We start from the raw sequence: 24,002 nt of genomic DNA on the forward strand, positions 1-24,002 counted from the left end.
GTAGGGGAAAGGACTTGGCTTAAATGGTACCAGGAAATACATCAGACTCAAGCTTTGATTGGTAAAATGATTGCCAAAATCATACCAAAATGATTGGTACTATCTGATAGAGCATGAAATTCTGAGCAAAAAATGTATTACAACAACTCTCTGACTAAAACACACAAAGAAATACACCCGCTTGAAGTTCAAAAACATACCGACGTCAGTACGATCAAGACAAGATTTGACGTCAAAAATCACAATAAAGCTGACAGTTAGTTGGTCTTAAAGTGGTTGTATTTCTTTGTGTTAGGCCAAAAAGCCTGGAGCTGTCTATTGTGTAGACTAGAGTGAAAGTGATATTTTTTAGAAGCTATACTATATTATGTAGTACTGGATGACAAAAAAAGCATGACCTCAAAAAATAGTTTAGTCCCCCTTTAAAGGGCCTGTTATGTTTATAATAAGTTAATTTTCTTTGCTCACAAGTGAAAGTGAGAATACATTACCGCTAGTGAAAAGATATGCGGTCACATGATATGGGTGCTCCATGATGAACGAGCCAAGAATATATTGGAAATGTTCCAAAAAATACAACCACATCCCTGAACCAACTGTCATCAAGAATGCCATCATTCGCTGTGTCAAAGAAAAAGGTAAACTAAGTTTTGGAGGAGGAAGAAGAGGAAAATTAAACCCCTGTGCTGTGCGTGCACCAGAAAAAGGGGAAGTCGAAAAATCTTTTAACAAAATATTTGTAACTATTCTGTAGACAAAATTAAGTCAGACCTAAAAATCGCAATCGATTTCACTTCATTAATACCAACTGAACACTGTTTTTAGTATTCACAAAAGTTTCTTATTTCCAAAAAGGGGGTTAGATCACTCACAAAAGATTTTTGGATTTACCTTGTATGGGACTAATCTGTAGCAGATGAAGAGCAGGATGAGACAGGAAGCCAGAACACCAACCGAAGCACAAGATGCATAGAGAAATGTCATGCTCCTGGAAAAAGAATTTGTAGCGTCTTTTGAATATTGTTGCTGTAACAAACTGTTAATGTTACGATTTTTGTTTTATTTTAGATTTCTTCTTTTCTATAAAATGGGCCATAAAAAGATATTATTTCACTTTGAAAAGAATGCGAATGTCATTTTAATCAAATGAGGTCGTTAATTGTATTCGAGAACATGTAATAGACGATATCGGTTTAACGAAATTTTCCCCGAATGATTACCCATGATGCATTGCGCAAAAAAATTCAGTAAGTCAATATTGTCCGTGAATTTTTTTGCGCAATGCATCATGGGCAGTCATGGGTAATTTTTCGGGGAGAATTCGGAAAGCCGATATCGTCTATTAACAAAAGAAAAAAAAAAAAAAAAAGGGACGTGCAAAATATAGATAGACCTTTAATTTCAAAACATAGGCTGAATTAAATCAGGCTCTATCATTGTATCAATCCAAACAAAAGTAGTGATCAGATAAAATTACATTTGTAGAGAAAGCTAAAATTCAAAATAATCTTTTAAAAGATCAAAATATTCTTTAAGTGGACCACAGCTATTAATATAAAATTATAAGCAGACTTACCGACTGAGTGATTTTGCATTGACAAAAAGAAAGCAACCAAAGAGAAAGATAAGAAAACTGATTTGGTCAAATCCTAGAGAAGAAAGATAATTTATTATTTTAAAATTAAAACGCCTAAAAGAAAGCTAATGAAAGTAAGCAGTGAAGCTCATACATCCGCAGGATCCACTAAGACATGATTTGTTCTGCAAATCAAGTTCTGCACTGTCAATGGATTATTGTCATGTCTTAATGTCTTAACTAGAAAAAGGATGAGCCTCCAGTTCAAAGAAACGATAGTCTTAATTAGCAACCTACGTTTGGGTAAAACAATGAACTTGATGGACGAAGGTTCATCTAGAGTCAACGTAATGTTAAAATCTTCAAAACAAGACAGCTTGTCTTTGACATAATTGTTAGATGCATCATGATTTGACATTAGAAGTGATAAATAGCCTGAACTCTTGTTGCTCCTTAAGATTAAAAAAAATATAATGGAATGAATTAGTGAGTAACTAAAACACATTATTGTAAATACTTTCAGCTATATGGTATTGAAAAATGAAATAAACAAAAGCTTATGATATTCATACGCCGATTACGATCTTCTATTGATTATAAATGAATTTTGAACAAGACTGTTGGAAAAAAGGTTACAAACGACGAGGAACCTGTTGATGGCAAATTTGGAGTTCGAAGTGATGTTGATGGTTGCATATGAAAACACATTTGAAATGAAATCTGATGATTTTCTGAAAATTATCTTTCTGTGGGTGGATTCAGTTTTTGGAAAAGTATGTTCTACTTCTCCTCTGCATAATTGTAAGTGACAATCTGAGAGAAACAATAACATAATCTAGAATACATATGAGAACTCTTGAATGATTATTATCTTAAAGAACTCTTAATTTTTATACAAAGCTACGGAAGTGGAATTCTAGAACTTTAAGCATCATCACCACCAACAATAGCTCAACTTCAATTTCATTCATGGAAAATTTCAGGGTATTATTTCGGAAAAAATTTAACTTTCTTGAAAAATTTGGGACAGTGTAGAAAAGAAACTGAGCAAAAAAGTTTATCTATTTGTTTACAATTTTATACACAACTTCAGTAGAGAATTTGGTTCAGTATTTTAAAAGAAGTCTAGCATCAATCAAATTTCAAATTTCTATGGCAAGGTTTTGCCTTCAAGCCATAAAAAATCTGATTTTGAACGGCCATTACCATTTTTGCTGGCTGTTTTAACATACATCATAATGAAAACATTGAAACATTTTTTTGTTGGAAAGAGCCAACCAAGGCATGTCTAATCGCTACAAGACACTTCCAAACTTAAAATTACTTGGGAGCACAAATTCTATTGAAAGATGCAGCTTTTGTTTTGAATAAAATACTCAAATGACAACCTCGTACCCGTGTACTCCAGGCTTTATTTACGTTACGACTGATTGACGCCAGAGAATACTCTGGTGTTGGCTGATGCGAGTTACCCTCTCAGAGGGGGTACTTCTCATAACAATACGTCATAAAAAATCTGATGTTACAAAGTTACACTGCAGTGCAATGGCTTCAAAACCGAAGAACAAAATGAAATTTGATGTTTTGTTTTTTAATTACATAATCTTACGCGTTTGAAAACCAGACAATGCCAGGGTATTATCTAGCGCTACCAGTAAGCATAAAAAAGCTGATAATGGGCAGGGAACGAGGTTGCTCAAATGATTGATAAAAATGATATACCTGCAAGTGACATCAAAAGGCAAAGAGTGGTCAGGATGAGGAGCAACTGTTTCAGCTCCATAACAAAGAACAAGCTAAAGTGAAGAAAACAACAGCCTTATACTTATGATGAAGCATTAATTTATTCTTAAGTTTTTAAAAGTTTTGACATAGTTTCTACCCCCCCTTACATTACGACCCTCGACATGGCCCGAGAATTCTCGGGCCTCTTCGGGCCATGTTCGGGCCGAGATACCCTATCAATTCTTTTGGCCCGAACATGACCCGAGTCATTCAAATGTTAAATTGATTCAGCATGTCCAGTCAAACAAAATAGTACAAAATAAGATTTGTCTGTTTTGTTTATATCGCTCAAAAGAACTTTACGAGCTTCCCATGGACACGCTTCAGTTTAAAACCAGGACCAGTTTACTAGCAAATATTTCCACCCTAAGTATATTTATAACTATGTTTTCATACCAAATAAGACATTTAATATTTATATGAATTTACAACATTCATATTTAATATAATTAAGAGAAACCAAGTTTTTCTCAAAGAAAATGTTAAAAAAATTCAGTCCTGAAATTACACGCCTGTTTAAATCATGTTTTCAAAAATTGGCCTGAGTGTGGCCCGTGCGTGGCCCGCGTGTGGCCCGAACACGGCCCGAATTCTCGGGCCAGCTCGGGCCATACTCGGGCTTTACGCGAAATCCAATAAAAGTTTTGGCCCAAGAATTCTCGGGCCATGTCGAGGGTCGTCTTACATTCAGGGGGGTCTTGGATATTGATGAACCAAAAGGGGGGTGTTAAAAGTATGACTTTCCTAAGGGGGGGTTGCCAGTTAAGGGGGGGGTCTTCTTCGATAAGGGGGGATCTTCCTTGAATTATGCAAAATTTCAATTTTTTATTTATACTGATTTTCTAAAGGGGGGGGGGTTAGAAATTTTAAATGAATTTCCATGAGTCTAAAATGCTCATTATATCCTGAATAATTAATAAATTACGGTTTAAACGATATATTTGACATACAAAATAAATTTGTATTGGAACAGTGTCAATTTTTGTGACACCTTACTGCCAGAAATGTCATCATGCTCAAGGTGTGAAACTTTATAGGTGTCAAATTTTTTTTTATTTTGAAGCTAAATAAACGTTAGGAATTTACATAAAATTTCATGGCAAAAGCTCTATTATTTCAGAAGCTATTACCGCAAACAGAAAAAAAGCCCCCCTAGTACGAATAGGGTTAAGGTGTAATAGTGATACTTACTATTTTATAAAAAGTTATCCAAGAAAATCGTTTTGTGGGTTAGGGCTAAATTTGCATTTTTCACAAAGCAATGAAAATTTTCTTGCAGCTTTTACAAAAAAACATACCCAGGGAAGAAATTTATACCATCAACTGCTCTGTTCTGACAACAAATTTGTTTTGATAACTCCACCAAGTTTATCAATCATACTTTCTGTTATAACATGTCACAATAACTTTCACTGATAACGCGCCCTTTTTAACTTTTTTATTTTGAATGGAATTAACAAATAATAAGTATGTAACTTGCCGCGCGAGTGGATGTCAAACGATCCGTCCATCGTTTTGCCACTAATTTGGTCTTCTTTGTTCCAGTGAGCGTTTTTCCACTATGGATTTTTTTCATATTTCAATTTAAAAGCCTACTCGGTGGGAAAGAGAAATCGTGTATCTTTTAATACGCCGTTCATTAATTCAAATCAAATGACTTTGGAGGCAGGTTCGGTGAAATGGTGGCCAAATTGCCGCCGTCCCATCATGTTTTGTCAGATAGTCCCATGGGACCAAGTTGGAGCAGTTGACGGTAGGGGGTTTTTTGTTGTAGGTTTTAAGGGGTATATCCACTGCAGCACTGGTATATCTTATTAGGCAAAAAAAGGGTAAAATTAAAAAAAAATTTTATATGATGAGTGCTCAATTTTTTTTATTTTAATGCGGCCACATACATGAACTCGCAAATATAATGATCTCATAATCAGATTGAAAATCCTTGGAGTCTGGGTCATTGACAGGGACATTCAGATTGGTGATTATTAGCAGAAGCAAACATTCATTATCGATAAATAATCGATAACTAAAATCATAAGCTTAAAAAAATCTTGATCCTCTATCGATCTCCTATCCAGATCGTTAAGTAATCCATCGATCACATATCAATCCGTCATCAAGCCTTTCCGATGATCGATCCTATCGAGCGTGGGGGTCTGGAATAATCAAGCCACAATTTTATAAACCAGACCCCCGCGCTCGATAGGATCGATCATCGGAACGGCTCGATGACGGATCGATATGTGATCGATGGATTACTTATCGATCCGGATAGGAGATCGATGGAAGATTCAGCCATTCAAAAAGTCTTGAGTATCGATCCTTCGTTGATCCATTATCGAGCTAGTATTTCAATCGAGTATATCGATTCGTCATCGATCGTTAATCGATTCGTCATCGATCGTTAATCGATTCGTCATCGATCGTTAATCGATTCGTCATCGATCGTTAATCGATTCGTCATCGATGGTTAATCGATTCGTCATCGATGGTTAATCGATTCGTCATCGATGGTTAATCGATTCGTCATCGATGTTATCGATTCGTTCGTTAATCGATTCGTCATCGATCATTAATCGATTCGTCATCGATCATTAATCGAGCATCGATTATAAATCGATTATGCATCGATTATAAATCGATTATGCATCGATTAAAAATCGATTATGCATCGATTAAAAATCGAGCTAGGGCTCAGGCGAAATTCCGTAATCTAAACCTTCCAGCAGATGTTGAAAGTTTCCCCGACCTTTTCCCCAGAGCTTTCTTAGCGTGTCGAAAGAAAATTTCTACATCGGGTGCCAGATAAGTACCGATAAGTAAATCCGGTTTGACGCCATGAGATCGATATGGATCGATTAATCAATATAAAAAAACGGTCGATATTTTGATTGGATCGATAGGTGTCGATAGGTAATCGATAGGTGTCGATAGGTAATCGATAGCGAGAAAGATCGATTAATATTAGAGCTCGATTTTTAGAAAGAGTCGATAGGGTCGATAAGATCGATAAAAGATCGATGATAGATCGATGATAGATCGATGATAGATCGATAACTAATCATAAGCTTAAAAAAATCTTGAGTATCGATCCTCTATCGATCTCATATCCGGATCGATAAGTAATCCATCGATCACATATCGATCCGTCATCGAGCCGTTCCGATGATCGATCCTATCGAGCGCGGGGGTCTGGTATAAATTAAAAAATAGATACCTTTTAAAAAAAATCCAGAAATCAAGTTTAATGTTTCTTCCCTGAGGCTTAGAGTGGAGCTCTGTATCAGTCTTTCAGTGATGGTGAATTTAAAGCAGGTTGAGGATGGAAGCTGCCTTCCTAACGTCCTTCCTATGAGGGATCCCTTCCTATGTGATGCCCCAGGCCAGTTAATAGTCAGTCAGTCGGTTGGCAGACGATATCATCCACCAGGATGCAAGTGAAATTTTTCAATCTACGGACCTAGACGGGGGTTCGATTATTATCAGTTAGGGTTAGGGTTGGAGCTCGAGAGTCACAATATAAGGCCGAAGGCCTTCTTAGGGGCATCCGTACCCTGTGACCTAACTTAGGATCCCGTAGGGATCCTTGTAGGGGCACCGGTAGGGTTGGGAGCTTTCTTAATAAAGGTCTGTAAATTACACACTATAAGTATTTGTGAATGACAGCATTCTGCCGTGTCTCATTGGCGCTAGCGGTTAGGCATTGGATTTGTAAACCAAGGTTGCTTGTATTTGGTGGTTCGAGCCGGGTCGGAGACCTATTTCACCGGTACGGGCAAATTTCAGAAAAATACTTAGAAAACAGTTAGAAACACTACAGAAAGTCAGAAAATCAGGATATAAGATAGGAAAGTAGAAAATAGGGGGAAAATAAGAGAGGATGCATCCTGGTGGATGATATCGTTTGCCAACCCAGTCAGTCAGGCACATACTTTCGATTTCATCTGTCTTTGTATCTGTATATTATGGCATCTTATACTTGGGAGCTAATTCGCGTAGCTATGTTATCAAGGATTATCTCCCTAGTACGAATATTATTTGTAGAAAACGGGCGTTTCTGAAACTGCAAAACCAAAAGTCGAAAAAGTCAACTTCGTCCTTAAAAATATTACATAAAAGTTAAATATCTCATGAGAAGAGATTTTCGATGCCCTTTTTTAAAAAAAATTCCAAGACCTTCCAGTAATAAGCCCAGAAAATTGAAAATCAGGAAAATGGCGCAGAGGGTGGAACCACCCAACCTAATTTTTTTTCGATGATCAGCGAAGCGAACGCATCTTGCGGAATGGAAGATGGCGGACTTTTGAGGCAGAAAAAGTTGGCTGGCTTGTTTTTCTCTGAGGTTCTTCTTTTATTCTGTAAGTTTTTCTTCCCACACTGTCTCACAGTTCCTTTGATTTATTGACTCAATTTACTCTTCTCCATTGTTAAAAGAGGTCAACCAAAGTATTGCTTAAGCCTGAGATCCCAAATAACTTGTGTTCGCGATGTCATCTTCCGTCACATCCATCCGTCCGACTTGACTGATATAAATTTTTCTTACTTTTCCGATTCTTTTGAGTCGGAAAATCCCAAAAATGTTGGAATTTAACTGAAGGGAACTAATTTTTGTGGGTACTAATTTCCGCGGTATAGACTGCGATAGAGAGAAAAACCAAAAAATTACATTTCAATTTATTCACTGGAATTAAATTTTGTGGTTTTGCTCTGTTTTTGGACGTATGTTTGCGTTTCTTTCATTTCCCAGGGATTATTTAATTTTTTTGTTGAAAAATGACCAGATTAGTAATTTTGCGGGTTCTAAAATTAGTTCCCGCAAAAATCAGTTCCCTTACAGTTACATCTAGACTAGGACGGTCAGAAGTCGCATACTTTCCCACTGGACAAAAGGAAAAATGTATAAAAATAAAATTCAGAATGTAATCAGTGCGTCACAAACAGCGATATTTCGATCGCACGGAAGTGCTTCAAAACGCCAGCTTTTTTGGAGTTTTGTCTCGTTTACCCAAACACTTCAATCTCGCGTAGGCTTAGGGGTCAAGACTAGAACTCCCAATACGAGACATTTGCCTGACCGAAAAAAAATCATCATCATCATCAATTTTGTTAATTGTCAGAATCGTTTACTTACTGGAAATACGCAACTTTCTGAAGTTTCGTTTTTTTTCGGTTGTGCTTCATTTTAAAAATAACGAAGATGAAAAGTTACCATCAATCCTGCGAGTAAAAGAAGGTATTCCGACTAGTCTACGAAGAGTGCGCTCGCGCGGCGAATAGAATACAGTCTGGGAAATCCTCTCAATTGCACGCTTATGTTCCAAGGCCGCAAGCGCGCAATTGCACAGTTATCAAAATGGCAGAATTTTTAAGCGTGTTATTACGGGCAGTAAGCGGTAAGCGTGCAATTGCACCCTTTATGACCTTTATTATTCTGACACGCAATTCCTACCAAAAGCTCTGTTGAATTTCAAAAGCCTAGGGCAGTTTTACTCAAAATTTATCGTAGAAGAAGATTCCGTAAAAATGGATTGCCCGTTAAACCATGCCTTAGCCCGAATTAGAGAATTCTGAACCCCTTGAAATCCCTAAGCAATTTCAACCGGGGCGGGAGCGGGCGTAAATTATAACCATGCAATTGCTTGCTTACGCCCTCGGAACATAAGCGTGCAATTGAGAGGATTACCCAGACTGGAATATATCGCAAATTAATATAATATATATATATATATATGCATAAAACTGACGAAATCCTTTCTTTTTTATGCTTAAAAGGTGACGTCACCATCGATCCTGACTTGACAATGGAGAACCAAATTTGGCAATGCATAATTATTACAAGTGGCCAAAAAAGTTTGTGTGACGCAAAAATTGCGCAATAAACGAAGCCCTAGAAAAACGCCCACTGAAAATTGAAACTAGGAATTTATTGAATATTTCACTGATGAAGTATCAAACTTTTTGTTTTTTATAATTATTATAAATTCATAATTTTTAAATACTATTTTTTGAAAGTCAAAGGACAATTAAAGTGAATTTAAGCTGATTGGGTGGATATTGGGCGGGCGGGCGTTTTGCTCGTTCCGAGATTGGAAATTAACGAGAGTAAAAGAAGGGGACTGTCTTAGTATGTCATACTAATCCATTATTTTTTTATTTTTTTTTTTGCGAATTAAAAATGAATTTTTGATTTTTGAATTAAGGAAATATAATATATAATTATAATTATATTTGATTGTCAATGCCAAAGCAAAAGATATTTCTTTACTTTACGAATAATCTGCTGTGTTGCTTCGCCACTTACCCCCGGATTGTTTTAGTAGGCACTTTGGTTACGTAAATAAAAACATGTGTATATGTTGAAGCCGACTGTGGACTGACCGAAATTGCAATTACATAAATTATTGTGGAAGTGAACGCTTTAGACGAATGTTTGGGAAATGAAAAAGACAACTTTTGTGAGAATGTTGAGTTTTGTTTATGGCTGTTTGTGACGCACTGTTTATATCTACCGTCAACTGCTCTAACTTGGGACGATTGGTCAGTCAGGGCAAGGCAGTCAGGGCTTCCTTTCACTTTATCGATATTACGCAAACGACAGTGTCACAAGTGTTAGGCGTAAGCCAAATCTCGTAGGCGGCGATCAAAAATATGTTCCATTCGGGTCGTCCAACCGATTGTTTATATACAAGAAAACCCAATTCGGAAAGTCGGTAAAATCGTCGGGTTTTTTTGGGCACTGTTCGCAGGTTCAGATCTTTCCCATATAATGGCGGGCACGGGCGAAAGGAGCTTGTCTTTGAATCATTATTTTTTGTTTACTTAACCCACTTTGAGTCCCGTTCAAGTTTTTTCATGTACACCCTTATTGAAATTTTCATGTCAAAATTCAGCAACGCGGTAGGGCCAATACCCTGGGGGCCGAAAATAAGGACCACTTTAAGGTTAACACATGCGCGCGCACATTTAGTTTGGCAAATTAAAGATGGCGGCATAAGATTCTGTTGATTGCCGACTTGATTCATCAGGACTTACTAGTCTTAAAAATCCGACAAAATTTACTACCGACCGACTGGATTTGAAGATGTTTTAGGACCCGAATGGAACATATTTTTGATTGCTGCCATATTACGAACAACCACTAAATTGCCGAGTACAGGAGAGAAAAAATCGAAATTCAAAATGGCTGCCAAACCCACGCTGATAACTACCGTGAGAGTGGGTAACTTGCATCAGCGGAGTCTAACATGCATAGCCCTAAAATGAATTACCTGGCTGGTCATTGAAATAAACTATATTCAGCTCCGCTCGCAGCCCTACTCTACCATTTATGTTTTAATTTAACTTTGTATTTTAATGACCAGACGGGTCATTCATTTGAGGGCTATGTTAGCCTCCACTGATGCAAGTTACCCACTCTCCCGGTATCAAAAATCTTTGTTTTTCAATCAGTTATTGCAGCTCAATAAATCAATGAAATAATTTGAAATAAAAAGTAAACAAACCTTGAACCTTTCATGAATCCAACTAAATAAAAGTATTCATCTAAAGTGAAGATTACATTTCAAAATAAAACCATTTCCAAACAGCCTAAAGTCAGTGTCTGCCAACTAAAAATTTCTCTGCGGGGTCACTGGCAAGGAGTTACGACTTCAGACTTCAATCAGATTCCAATAGACCTTTTTTGAAGAGGCAGCCATGTTGAATAATTCTCCAGCATAAAAACAATGATACAGCCATGCATAATTTTTAAAATATGCATGATACAGTAATTATGCATGGCTGTATCATTGTTTTTATGCTGGAGTACATAACTATTCAACATGGCTGCCTCTTTAAAAAAAGGTCCATTCTTGTATAGGCTGCAACTACACTGCCAAATGATCTGTATTACAAATACTTCCAAATGGGTCCATAAGTTAAGAAAATGAAATTATCATCTAGCACGGGGGTTTTGTTTTTAAAAACAAACTTCAAAATAAAATTGTTAATGAACTTGTTACTTAAAATATCACTTACTTACATAATTTATTTATGATATATATAACACCCCTTTCTTAAATAAATGGCCTCTTAAAGTCATTTATGTTTGCTGCAAGAAGGGAGAAAAATTTAATTTGACCCCTGGTTTTTTATCTCTTTTTCTAGCTATTTCCCGCGTGTTAGTGTAGACACAATCAAGGGAAATGAAGCGTTTTCATTGGTCTAAAATCACGGATGGTCACGTGACCAGAGTTTTTATCCAGGGAAATACCGTGGCGGCAATGTTTTGCTTTAGTGAGATTGACCATTTTGTTTTTTTGATTTGAGCGGGCAAAATTTCTGTACAAACCAAAATATGGTTTCGTTGGAATACCGGTTGAAACACTTGTGGCCCGCGCGGTAATCTTTGCCCGCTTCAATTCTTAGATAATGAATAAGAGAGGTGCGCTTACCGTATTTGGTCTAATCTCAACATCCTTAACTTCTAATTCCAACACCCTTCTTAAGAGACATGAATAATATGAAAGCTTGAATCACTGATTGAAAAAGGATTATTCCTCTCTGACCAGTAAGCAAAGAAAAACAGTTTTGACCTTTCTATCAATTTCAGCTGATAAAAAGGATGTCGGAATTAGATGAGGGATGTCGACATTAGACCAGGCCTGGCCATGAGTAAAACAGTGCGTGTGCTACGATTGCACGCCTAGAATCTTAACTTATATTATTGCGTGCAATAATAGCACGCCTAAAACTTTTATGGCGTGCTATTAATATTTACTAATTAGGATAAGAGATTGATCAGATCTATATCTCAGAAGGGGTCTACTCGTGGTATGGAGTCTCTCAGGCTAATGTTAACTAACAACTTATTCTCTTAACGATTGAACAATTTTCAGCTGGCACACAACGTTGTATCAACGTCCATCTAACGTTCATAACGTCCATAGAACATTAGATGAACGTTAAAACAACGCTGGGACCGAATCACTGAGACAGGGGTGTTATAAATATAATAACGAGTTCATGTAAAAATACTCTGGTCTCCAATCACTCTTTAACTAATTTATTATGCAAAGCTTGTGTAAACACAAAGTAAAATATTTTTCTTTCTTGTATACACAAAGAAAGATCAGACATAACCTGTATAAAAGGCTATGACGTCAAAAGTAAAAGAAAAACCATCAAATAAAAGAGAAAAGAGAAGCCTTTCACAAATCTGTATGATAAAAACCTATGACGTCAAAAGTGAAAGAAAAACTATCAAATGAAAGAGAAGAGAGATTTGTGGAAAGTCTGGGGCACGAAAAAGGGAATCACAAGAGAGAAGCAAATATAAGCTATTTATAGTTTACCTGCTTTGTTGAAAATAATTTTTATTACGCGCGTGCTATTATTTTCAAAGAGTGTTTTAGGCGTGTTTAAATCGCACGCCTTGGAGTTTTTTTAACCTTTTTAGGCGTGTTATTTTCGCACTCGTAAATCATTTTACGCGTGTGCCAGCGCGTGCACGCCATTCATGGCAAGGCCTGTTAGACCAAGTTACGGTAGCTAAGCCGTGCTTGCGGGCGATAAATTTATTTTTACTTATCTTGTATATTTTAGTGGTATTTATCCAATGAAAAGGATGTTGACAAAATATGCACGGCGCTGACGAAATATGCACGGCATTGATATGACATCATTAAGTATGTCAGATGTCAATTCAACGCCTGTTAAAGAAAATAGTTTGTAAATAGTTCGTTTTATCGTGAAATTTAGAAATACGAACAAAAAAAGAATCAAATTTAATATTTGTTTCCTTCTAGATTAAATATTAGCGTTAGAATACGATAAATTTTCACGAAAAATATTTCGCGATGGCGGTAGGCCCAATCGCGCCCACGGGAGAGTTCCAATTTTTAATTATCGGGAAATTGGGGAAACCGGTTCACCACGTGGATAAAAAACGTACGGAATGAAACTTGACAGAAGGTTTTCAACCAGATTTATTCAGATAAAGCTATAAGATATTCATTACAGGCGCTGTGGCACTACTAACCTGGTCATCATTCTTCACGGACATCTCCATTCTTCACTATTCCTCTTCTATTCCTCACCATTCCTCAGGAATGGATATTTCAAAACTTTGTTTTAGTATTCCTCATCTATTCCTCGAGCGTTCCTGAGGAATGGACATTTGTGACGTTATTTTTAAGCGTTCCTCACTCGTTCCTTGAATGTCCTTAGGAATGGAGTTATTTCAACTTAATTTCAGCATTCCTCACTTGTTCCTCAGGAATGGACATTCATGTAAAGTGTTCATCACTTTACCTCCTCGGAAATAGACGCTCGGTACAAATCAACTCTTTCAAAATATTTCTATCAGTAAAACGGGTTAGAAAGATTACCTTAAATTGTATTACGCGCAAAAAAATTTTCAATTCTGTTATACTTTCGTTATTATCTATTTTAATACATTTGGTTAAGTCTTTTGCAATTATTCAAATTATGGAATTGGACACGTGAAAGATTTTTGAAACGTCAAAATAAATCATTGTATTGCAGCCGAAAAATATTGTCTTTTATATCAAATTCATTCAAGGTGAGGAAAATATTGAGTTAAAAAGAGTTATTGAACGGTTTCGGTAGAAAACATGTCCCTTTTAGAGCGACTGAGAAGTTAGAAGTTAGGGTGACTCTGCTTATATACCTCATTAGAAAGATGATTTAAATGTGGAATATTACATAAAAATCAACAGATTCCAATATGTATTGATTTTTTCATATTTTCCCTTCATCAAAATTTAAAAAATGCACCGACGCACGAACATGGGTCAATTTATAGGACCTCCACTGGGGTAGGTCCAAAAAGTCCTGTAGGGATTGCTGTTGAACTTAAAACACAGGTTGAAAAAAGCCGTAGTTGTTTGTGAGCTTTCGTTACTAATGTGTTCTAAAGGACAAAAAGATTTCTCTAGCCCTCTCTCTTCTCTGGAGGCAGAGCCTAAAATCTTATGCGACATAAAAGTTTTTGATATTGAATATCTCATCCATGAAAATGTATTATTAACAGCTCCGAAAATGTCTTTTCCTGAGGAACAAACGAGGAATGCTTTACGTAATGACATGAAAGCCCATTCTTCAGGAACGTTTGAGGAATAGATGAGGAACGATGTAAGTGAAAAAGAAATATCTCCATTCCTGAGGAACGTTCGAGGAACGAGTGACGATCGCCTAAAAATAACGTCAAAAATGTCCATTCCTGAGGAACGTTTGAGGAACGTTCGAGGAATAGATGAGGAATGCTGAAATTAAGTTGAAATAACTCCATTCCTGAGGAACGTTCGAGGAATAGATGAGGAATGCTGAAATTAAGTTGAAATAACTCCATTCCTGAGGAACATTCAAGGAATGAGTGAGGAACGCTTAAAAATAACGTCACAAATGTCCATTCCTGAGGAATGTTCGAGGAACGAGTGAGGAACGCTTAAAAATAACTTCACAAAAAAACCATTCCTGAGGAACGTTCAAGGAACACTGAGGCGACTGAGGTTCGATTCCCACTCGCAGCGGTTCACTTGACAAGTGAATGAACCTTCGCCCGGGTCAACCCATGCCATATGAGGGGAATTGGGTAGTCAGTCCAAGGTGCTGACGGGGCGCTCATTGAAAGTGTCTCTAGTTGCGAAAATAGGTCTGAAAGCCTTCTGCAACTCAACCAAATAGAAATAGAAATATAAATAGAAATGGATTTTAAAACCTACATAACCAAAAACGTTGTTGGGAAGGAAAGAGTAAACACAAGACAGAAGGTTTGGTTGTGCCCTGACTGAGTCAATTAAAAATTGGCGCAATTGGGCGTACCGCCATTGCAAAAAAATTTTCGTGAAAATTTACCGTATTCTAACGCTAATATAATCTAAATAGAAAACAAATATTAAATTTGATTCTTTTTTTGTTCGTGTTTCTAAATTTCACGATAAAAAGAACTATTTGCAAATTATTTTCTTTAACAGGCGTTGAATTGACATTGACATATTTAATGATGTCATAATCAATGCAGTGCATATTTTGTCAGCGCCGTGCATATTTTGTCAACATCCTTTTCATTTGATAAATACCACTAAAATATACAAGATAAGTAAATATAAATTTATCGCCTGCGAGCACGGCTTAGCTAAGCGCACCTCTCTTATTCATTATCTAAGAATTGAAGCGGGCAAAGATTACCGCGTTATTTGAAGATATTTTCAGTTATAATCCAAGGTAGAACAAACTAAACATAGAAAGGGAGTATTTTTTAGTGCTCTATACGATGATGGTTATTTTTTTTGAATTCTATGTTTAGATTTTTCTACCCAGCCCCGTTGCTATGTATGTGCGCCCTGTTGCTAAGACATTTGCTTGAAATCAAAAGTAAAACCAAAATAATTTAGCGCACACTGCCGTTCGCGTAATATCGATAAAGTGAAAGGAAGCCCTGACTGTTGGTCGAAACATGGGACTGTTGATATCTGGCCTGTATTTACACTTACTGTTAAATCTCTTTGACAACAAATTTGTTTTGATAACTCCACCAAGTTTATCAATCATACTTTCTGTCATAACATGTCACAATAACTTTCACTAATAGCGCGCCCTTTACAACTTTTTTGTTTTCATTCAAAATCATCGGACGCCGATTGGAGAATTGAAAAACGGCCTCCGCCGTCCCCGTTTTTAGTAATAAGTTGGAGATTTGATATTTCACAGAAAAGTGCTACCAAGGGGTTTTTCGGGTCCCATATCTTCCGAAGAACTTTTCTGTTTACCTTGAAATTTAACAAACTTTTTAACCTTTTTAAGGTTGAACTACCACTGGTGTAAAAATGAAAGTTATAGCATAAGTAGAAAAAAAGCTCAATTTTTACAATCGCAAATTTAACCGCTAAAAATCGCGAATTTTCAACCAAAAATACATTCAAATATAGCGCTTTTGATTCTCTGTAACAAGCAAAAAAAAATCCATAATTATATTTGACTATCAAAAGTTACAGGCATTCTTGTTTCCACTGCCAATTATATTTGGACAGACTTTAGTTCCTGAAAGGAAAGTATTCTTCAACTTTCAACAGTGAAAATTCAAAGGAGGAAAGTCCTGATTGATGTTAAACTAAGTAGCCGTAGCCGTAGCATACCAAAAGATGTTCTTAAGTTCAAATGAACTCATTTTTGATTGAAACTTGGGTAAATTTTTTTTCTTTACTGAAAGGATTTAAAAGAGAAGAATGTAAGGAAAGAAATGGTTCAAACATGGGACCGGTATCCATCTTTGGCAAATCTAAATGAAGTTGAAGACATTAATCCACTAAGGCGAGCCTACAGTGAAAACCATTTAAACAACACTACTGTAATCAATGAAGGACCTTCTACATTAGCTGTTAGTACTAATCGAACAAATGTTGGGGAGAAAATTATCATTACTTGGAACCTTTCTGTAGCACCAAGTCAGAAGGATTGGCTTGGACTTTACTATGCAGAAGGTATGGTTTTAGCAAATGTTTCATACACACTCTATCTACTCTGTATTGTTTCTACAAATTGTAGGGGGAGGTGGTTGGTTCTATTTCCATCCCCATTTTTCTAGAAGGTTTTAACAGGTTCTAATGCTTGGTTTTCTCATCATGTTTGATTTTAACTTTTTCAACATTTTATCAGTTTAGTTCATAGTCGCGCGGCTGAGGTCGAAAAACGTTTCATTTCGTGATACATCTTTTAGATTCCAAAAAAAACAACGGAAACTCGCGAATTAGTATGTGTAGATTACAAAATCAAAAAGTTTCCACGATATTATCGTGCAAGTAACGAGTAATTGGCGATTTTTTGCGTTTCCAGGCAAAATTGCAATGCCTGGAAATTCATGATTTTTGGGGGGTCTTCAAATTAAAAAAAGACCTATATCACATGATAGAGCTATTCAAACTGAGCAAAAAAGTGTATTACACCAAAGTCCCAACTTCTCTAGATCAAAAGTTATGGGCCTATTTGTGGTCAAAAAGGTGTTTAATTTTGCATAAATTAATGCAGATTGTGGGGAAATTCCCTGTTTTCCATCAGTTTTTTACCACAAATAGGCCAATAAATTTTGATCTAGAGAAGTTGGGACTTTGGTGTAATACACTTTTTTGCTCAGTTTGAATAGCTCTATCATGTGATATAGGTCTTTTTTTAATTTGAAGACCCCCCAAAAATCATGAATTTCCAGGCCTTGCAATTTTGCCTGGAAACGCAAAAAATCGCCATTTACTCGTTACTTGCACGATAATATCGTGGAAACTTTTTGATTTTGGAATCTACATATACTAATTCGAGAGTTTCCATCGAAAAAAGTGGAATCTAAGAGGTGTATCACGAAAATCATTTTCTAGCCACTTTTTTCGACCTCAGCCGCGCGACTATCATCTTTCTTTGCATTTAAACTTTATATTAGATAATAATGAAGTTCTCATTGACAAACGAGAGAAGCAAATTGGTAAATCAAAGATCGGTTCCTACACCTGGTACATCTCAAAGGAATTTAAATATAAAGAAGGTGGGTTTCTTGAGTGTCAATTTTCTCTGTCAAATATTATGCTTCAACTGTAAGAAAAATTAACTAGGCTTTATTTATGGCCCCATCACGAACCTTCACGTTCGTTGGGACTGTACTTTTTATTTTATAGAGGAATGCTTAACATAAATTTTGGTACATAAAACTGAATATAAAAAACGTAGTGGTCTAAAGAAACGACTATTCTTTTTTAGAATCAACCTTACAATCTAGTTTTTATATTTATAAAAACTAGATTGCTGACGTGTGGAAAGGAATGTTGGCGTGACTGATCCTTTTGTTTCGATAATAACATCAAAGCGGGAACTAATTTTCTTCTCGTTTCTTTCTTTCCTTTTTCTTTCTCATAACTTCAAGCTTTCCCTCAACTTTTCCAAGCGTGGTTAGCTCAAGTGGTTAGAGCATCTGTCTCATAAGCAAGGATTTCCGAGTTCGATCCCTCTGGGTGTCAAATTTTTCAATTCTTCAAATTTCTTATTTTAATTCTCTTTCTATTAAAATGAAGGTCAATCAAACAAGTAACTAGCATATATTACCACCGCTCTCTGTGTAAGGTTTAGATAAGCTATGATAGCATCACTTAATAAGAACTTTTTTAAGTTTTTTTTTTCTTCAATCTTTTTTTTACCACAAGGGATTATTCAAGGCTGAGATATAGAAGAACGGGTATAAGCGTTTGCGCCTGCGTTTGGTGACTGACAGTTTCAGTTTCGGTTTCACTACTTTCACTTTCACTTTCACTTTCACTTTCAGCCAGCGAGTGAGCGAGCATGATAATTGATTTCCGGGTCAAAATGTTTGACACTTGATCCAATCGTTTGCTTATCTTTCTTGCGTGGTCGTCATTTGAATTTCAGTATTCAGTGCTTATAAAATACGGTTGTTATAAGGGTATCAAACTCCTCACTAAGAGGGAACAGATCATAGATTCGAATTGAGCGCGTAATTACTAATAGCAATTAACATTACATAACGCGTCGATATCTCTTCACTCCCATGAAATGTGATTCAAAATTAAAGTGATGAGCACGAAAACAAAATCAAGAATTGGAAAACTTGACACCCAGAGGGATCGAACTCGGAAACCCATGCTTATGAGACAAACGCTCTAACCATTTGAGCTAACCACGCTTGGGAGAGTCTGAGGGAAAGCTTGAAGTTATGAGAAAGAAAAAGGAAAGAAAGAAACGAGAAGAAAATTAGTTCCCGCTTTGATGTTATTATCGAAACAAAAGGATCAGTCACGCCGACATTCCTTTCCACACGTCAGCAATCTAGTTTTTATAAATATAAAAACTAGATTGTAAGGTTGATTCTAAAAAAGAATAGTCGTTTCTTTAGACCACTACGTTTAAGTATTAGTCAGGTAGAATTAGGTCATAAACCACCAAAACCGGGACAAAAATGGTGCAGAGATGAAATTTTGCACATAGGTCCAGGAATAATAACGAGATATAATGATTTTAAAATCGAAAAAAAGTGCTGATTCAGCAAAAATAGGCGTTTTAACGATTTTTATAATCGTTATATCTCGCCAACGGCTGATATAAACATATTGAACAAATTTAAATATATTTTTCTGAAAGCCCGTGATCAGGGCTACATGATGAGCATGTCGTTGTTCCAATTTATTGCTCTTACTAAAAATGTTGACGTCATCAAAATCGTCATTTTTTGGACTTTAGAGGTCATATCTTGGGACCACATGGTCCAAATTTCAAAAGTGACCCCATTTTTTTCATCTACTCATCAAGAGGGTGTTCCCTGTCTAGTTATTTTTGACATTTGAGAATCATTAAAAATCAGTTATCAAGGGTCCCCCTTAATTAATTGTAGAAGAAAGTACCATGCTCGCCATTATGGATTTGAGGGTGTTCCCATCTTCTTGGGGGTAGGGCTTTTTTTTTGGTGAATCCTGACATGTTCCTGGACCCCTGTGCAATATTTAATCTCTACACCATTTTTGTCTGGGGTAGTTATGTAATTCTACCTGACTATATGTTCACTGTATTTCGCAAGGAAAGTATTTCCTTTTTAAATTTCGCTACCTCTCTGAGTCAAGTCCAGAGTACTCTTGAGCTGAGGTGAAATTTCTTTTTTAAGTGAATATCTTGCATATAATATAGAAATGGATTCAGAATGGCCCAATCAGCTGCGATGTTAGTTATTTTCCCTCAAAAATACAAGAAAAGTAATTTTCCTTTAAAAATATAGAAATCAGATGTTAGTTATTTTCCTTCAAAAATACAAGACTGAGATGAAGAATGAAGGAAGGGAAACTGGTGAATTTCTCCATGATTATACCCTAACCCCCCCTGCTGGGAATTCTACAAAGTTTCAGGCTATAATTTTTTGGGTGCTGGCAGGCATTATAGATGGAAAGATCCATGTCAAATTTCAAGCTCATACCTTTCCTGGTTAGCTCACAAGTCGGCTATTACAAGAATACTAACCTAAAATTTAACTGAATAAAATTTCAACCCACCCAAAATAACAAAATTCATTAAAAACAGGTGATCAAAACTGTATACGTTTTATGGCGCACCGGGTAAAATAATCTATATATTAATACGCTAAAACGTGTGTGTTACCAACGTTTTGTAAAAGGTTCTAAAAAAACTAACAAAGCTCTACAAACCCTTCTGGCATTGAACCATCATCTTTTCGCACCTTAAACAGATTTTCTACCACTAGACTAATTTGGGGATGCCGAAATACGATTTTCTATACAGTAAGTTTAGAGCTGGATGGGTTAAAATCAATCTTCTTCCAATACATTTTAACTTTTACTTTTCCGTTTCAAATTGAAGAATTCTTTTCCAGATGCGCATTAAAACTTCTTACACTTTTAAAACTTTTCAAATTCTTTCAAATTTGGCTAGCCACGGTGGCTAAAAAGATCTAAGATATAATTCCTGTCAGCCATTTAGTTAATTGTGGTTAAAAATTGCAATGCAAGGTTATCTTTTTTCCCCCGTAAATATATGAATCAAGGATAAAATATGAGCTGCTAAATTTTTTTCTACAATTGTAGAAAGAACTAAGAACAACAATTTTTAGGCATTCTTTCATAAAATGAAAATCGCATTATCTTTCTTCCTTTCTTTCTTCCTTTCTTTCTGTTACAAATTTTTTATATGTATAGTGAATTAATGGATTTGGACATAAGTCTTTTTTAATTCATGAAATATTTTTCTTCTAATGGACTTTATTTTCTTGTACCTTAGTATTATTTTGGTAAAGATACTTAAGATTTAAAAATGTTCTTCGAATTTGATAGAGTAATAATTTTTCCTCTTTCATTTTTTTTTTTAAGTCAGCTGTAACAAACATGAAACTTTCCTTTTTCTTTAATAAGCCATTCTCAACCTGTTCACAATCTTTCTGTTCCTCATTTCGATGAAAGAACAAATTACCTTGTAGGCCTAAAAAATACCATTATTGAAGAATCTAGAGGCCTTTCATCTTTTATCATGCCCTTGTAATTTATCAAGTTTGTACATTAAAATTATCAATAAATATCCTATTATACTATAGAAATGAAGTAAATAATCAATAACTTTTACGTTAATTGAGATTATAAAAACAACTTTTTGTTGTTGTTTCAGTGATCAATGTTTGTGTATTCAAGTATTTCCATGGTGGTTTGGTGAAGTTCATTGCATCTACCAACGTTTTTACAATATGCTGCCCCCTGGATATGCTGCCTGCACAAGTATATATTTTATCTTTAAAACCTCAGCAAAAGCAATCTGAATGGAAAATTGATCAATATTAGATTTATCTTCAAATATCTTTTGTTGTAACCAAAGAAGTAATGACTTCAATTGATTCAATGGTTTCTAATTCTTAATAATATTCTTATTTTTTTTAAACTCTTTTAAAATCTTTTAAAATCTTTTTAGACCACTCCACCTATGGCAATTCCTGGAGTTGATGATTTGCTTGATGTCCTTATATCAGGTAATCCACTGGTGTTCCTTTTGTTTTAAATTTGTTGCTCATTCTACTACTCACCAGAAATATTTGTTGTTTCAGTGAGTGATCTAAAGTTTACTTTCAAACCTCAGTATTCATCCTTATTTTAAACTTTTTTGTCTTTTTTATAAACTTCTTTCAGAAATAATCCAATAACTGAAATGAAGAGATATTTGTAGAGATTTTCTGTCCACGTCACTTCATTCTTTCAAATTCTTTTTATCTTTAGGTCTAAAGGCAGCAGACTTGAAAAAAGGGTTTTTCGGGAAACCAAATCCTTACATCAAAATCAACGTTTTGCCAAGAGTACGACATCTTTCAGCTGGTCAAAAACATCATGGTTTACAATGGAAATCGTCTGCTAAGCAAAACTCTTCTGACCCTGTTTGGGATGAAAAGGTATCAAGAAAAGATAAACGTTACCTTTGAAATATGTGTTATTAGTGTCTTCAAATTTTCCACTATCCGTTGATGCTCTGTTCCTCGATTGATTAAAATATCAATAGCCTTGCCCTTGACTTTTACAACAAGAATAGATTTAAAAAATGTCTTCCTCTTTTTTTTTTACTTATATCCCCATCCCCATATATTATGTGTTTTACCTCTACATATCTATTTCTTTCAATGAATTATGTTTGTCGATTTCCAGATTTACGTATAATTAAATTCCTTCAACCATAACTTCTTTTACATGCCATGAGAATTGGAACAGTTCATTTCTTGATGGATGTATTTATTTGAAGAGTGGTAGTCTATCATACAAATCAGTCATGTTGTTTTAATACTGTTTACAAAAGTGTTTGATGCATTGCCTTTCTCCTGGTTTGAAATTTTTATTAATTGTTGTGTTACTTTTGTCTAGTTATGTGGGTGATATCTTACTAACTAAATGTGATGGTTTAATTGACTGCCTATCTTGTGTTTTTGAAATCGTTTAAGAAGTTTTACATTCTGTTTTTCAGGAGTTTAAAGTTTCTGCAACTGCAGCTGACCTACTAGAAATTGAAGTACGCAATAAATCGACAAGACCTGCCAGCAAATTTTTAGGGAAATTGGTTTTTCCTCTGTCAAAGATAATTGAAAGTTGTGGTTTCAGCAGGTATGCTTGATTATTGTTTTAATCATTTTTTTGGTAATATGAATAATTCACAAAGCTTTGGAAACCTTTGATTCACCATGGTGATAAAGAGTTTGCATATTAGCTAATGCATGTTTTAGTTCTGGGAGTAGACTTTGAGGTTAATCGAGGCTTTCAGTGACTTTAGCTTTAAGTTGAGGATCCCTGGCTTCACCTAAAGGATGAAGTGATCATAATACTGAGGGTGGTGTAGAAGTCGAAAGTAATCATATGGAAGTTGAGTAATTTTCTTCTCAATGGCGTAAACTTTTTTGTCTAATACTCTAAGGCTTCTCTAAGTTTTCAATTTTTTTTAAACTTTCGATAGAGTCTACTTGACCAACTTTATTTTTCTATTATTCAAGAAGAAAGAAGATCAAAATACAAAAGGAAGGTCCCGGGTCGTACCTGTAATGGTTCGTTATACCTAAAAGTAGATTCGTTATCAATGGTCAGGGTTTGATCACAAATTAATGGGTGATTTCGTTGATTTCTTATAAAAGCAGGACATTTTTTAAGAAGGACATTTTCCTAATCATTTTTGCATGCTTATCATGCACACCAACCTTGCGTAATCAACTAGAAAGTGGCAATAAAATTGTATTGTTTAAGATAAACAGCTTATAACAGTAATAAATTGTCGCTTATATACCCTATGAATTAGTCACATCATGTCTTTTTATTGAGCTCTGAATACACAGTCATTAACTCTTTAACATGCATTAGACATTTTTATTATAGGAAACCTTGAAGCAAAATGGTTCAAACTTCAATTTAACTTTATAGTTCGATACCAGCCATTTTTGATGAAAATGATACAACGCTTTTCGAATAAATATTATCTTAAAAGACATTTCTCCAAAATTTGCCCTGTCCATTCCTATTTCCTGAAGATGCTTTATTTTGAAGTTTGCATTTAGAGGATTCTCTGCTGTTAGATCATGATTGAATTTTAGAATCTTTCTTTTTTCTTGTTACCATGGTACTAGATGAGTTCTGCT

At 35.5% G+C, this 24,002-nt stretch overlaps 2 protein-coding genes across 2 annotated transcripts in view; one reads left to right on the plus strand and one right to left on the minus strand.

Moving 5' to 3' along the window:
• LOC136813397 (nuclear envelope integral membrane protein 1b-like) overlaps window positions 1-24,002 on the minus strand; it is a 351,044-nt gene that overhangs the window by 4,211 nt on the left and 322,831 nt on the right. Inside the window, exons 2-7 of the mRNA XM_067069919.1 lie at window positions 3,299-3,372; window positions 2,227-2,389; window positions 1,874-2,028; window positions 1,577-1,649; window positions 892-988; window positions 492-621 (exon numbers count right to left, since the gene is read on the minus strand). Coding sequence (XP_066926020.1) covers window positions 492-621; window positions 892-988; window positions 1,577-1,649; window positions 1,874-2,028; window positions 2,227-2,389; window positions 3,299-3,359 — 679 coding nt within the window. The 5' untranslated portion in view covers window positions 3,360-3,372. The remainder of the gene's footprint in view (window positions 1-491; window positions 622-891; window positions 989-1,576; window positions 1,650-1,873; window positions 2,029-2,226; window positions 2,390-3,298; window positions 3,373-24,002) is intronic.
• Window positions 7,623-24,002, plus strand: part of LOC136813396 (E3 ubiquitin-protein ligase HECW2-like) — a 55,383-nt gene continuing 39,003 nt past the window's right edge. Inside the window, exons 1-7 of the mRNA XM_067069918.1 lie at window positions 7,623-7,716; window positions 16,569-16,839; window positions 17,787-17,888; window positions 21,515-21,621; window positions 21,812-21,869; window positions 22,114-22,283; window positions 22,847-22,983. Of these exons, the coding sequence (XP_066926019.1) occupies window positions 16,599-16,839; window positions 17,787-17,888; window positions 21,515-21,621; window positions 21,812-21,869; window positions 22,114-22,283; window positions 22,847-22,983 (815 nt within the window). The 5' untranslated portion in view covers window positions 7,623-7,716; window positions 16,569-16,598. The remainder of the gene's footprint in view (window positions 7,717-16,568; window positions 16,840-17,786; window positions 17,889-21,514; window positions 21,622-21,811; window positions 21,870-22,113; window positions 22,284-22,846; window positions 22,984-24,002) is intronic.

The sequence above is a fragment of the Clytia hemisphaerica genome, unplaced genomic scaffold, assembly GCF_902728285.1.
Source record: "Clytia hemisphaerica strain Z4C2 unplaced genomic scaffold, Clytia hemisphaerica genome assembly, whole genome shotgun sequence".
Taxonomy (NCBI): domain Eukaryota; kingdom Metazoa; phylum Cnidaria; class Hydrozoa; order Leptothecata; family Clytiidae; genus Clytia; species Clytia hemisphaerica.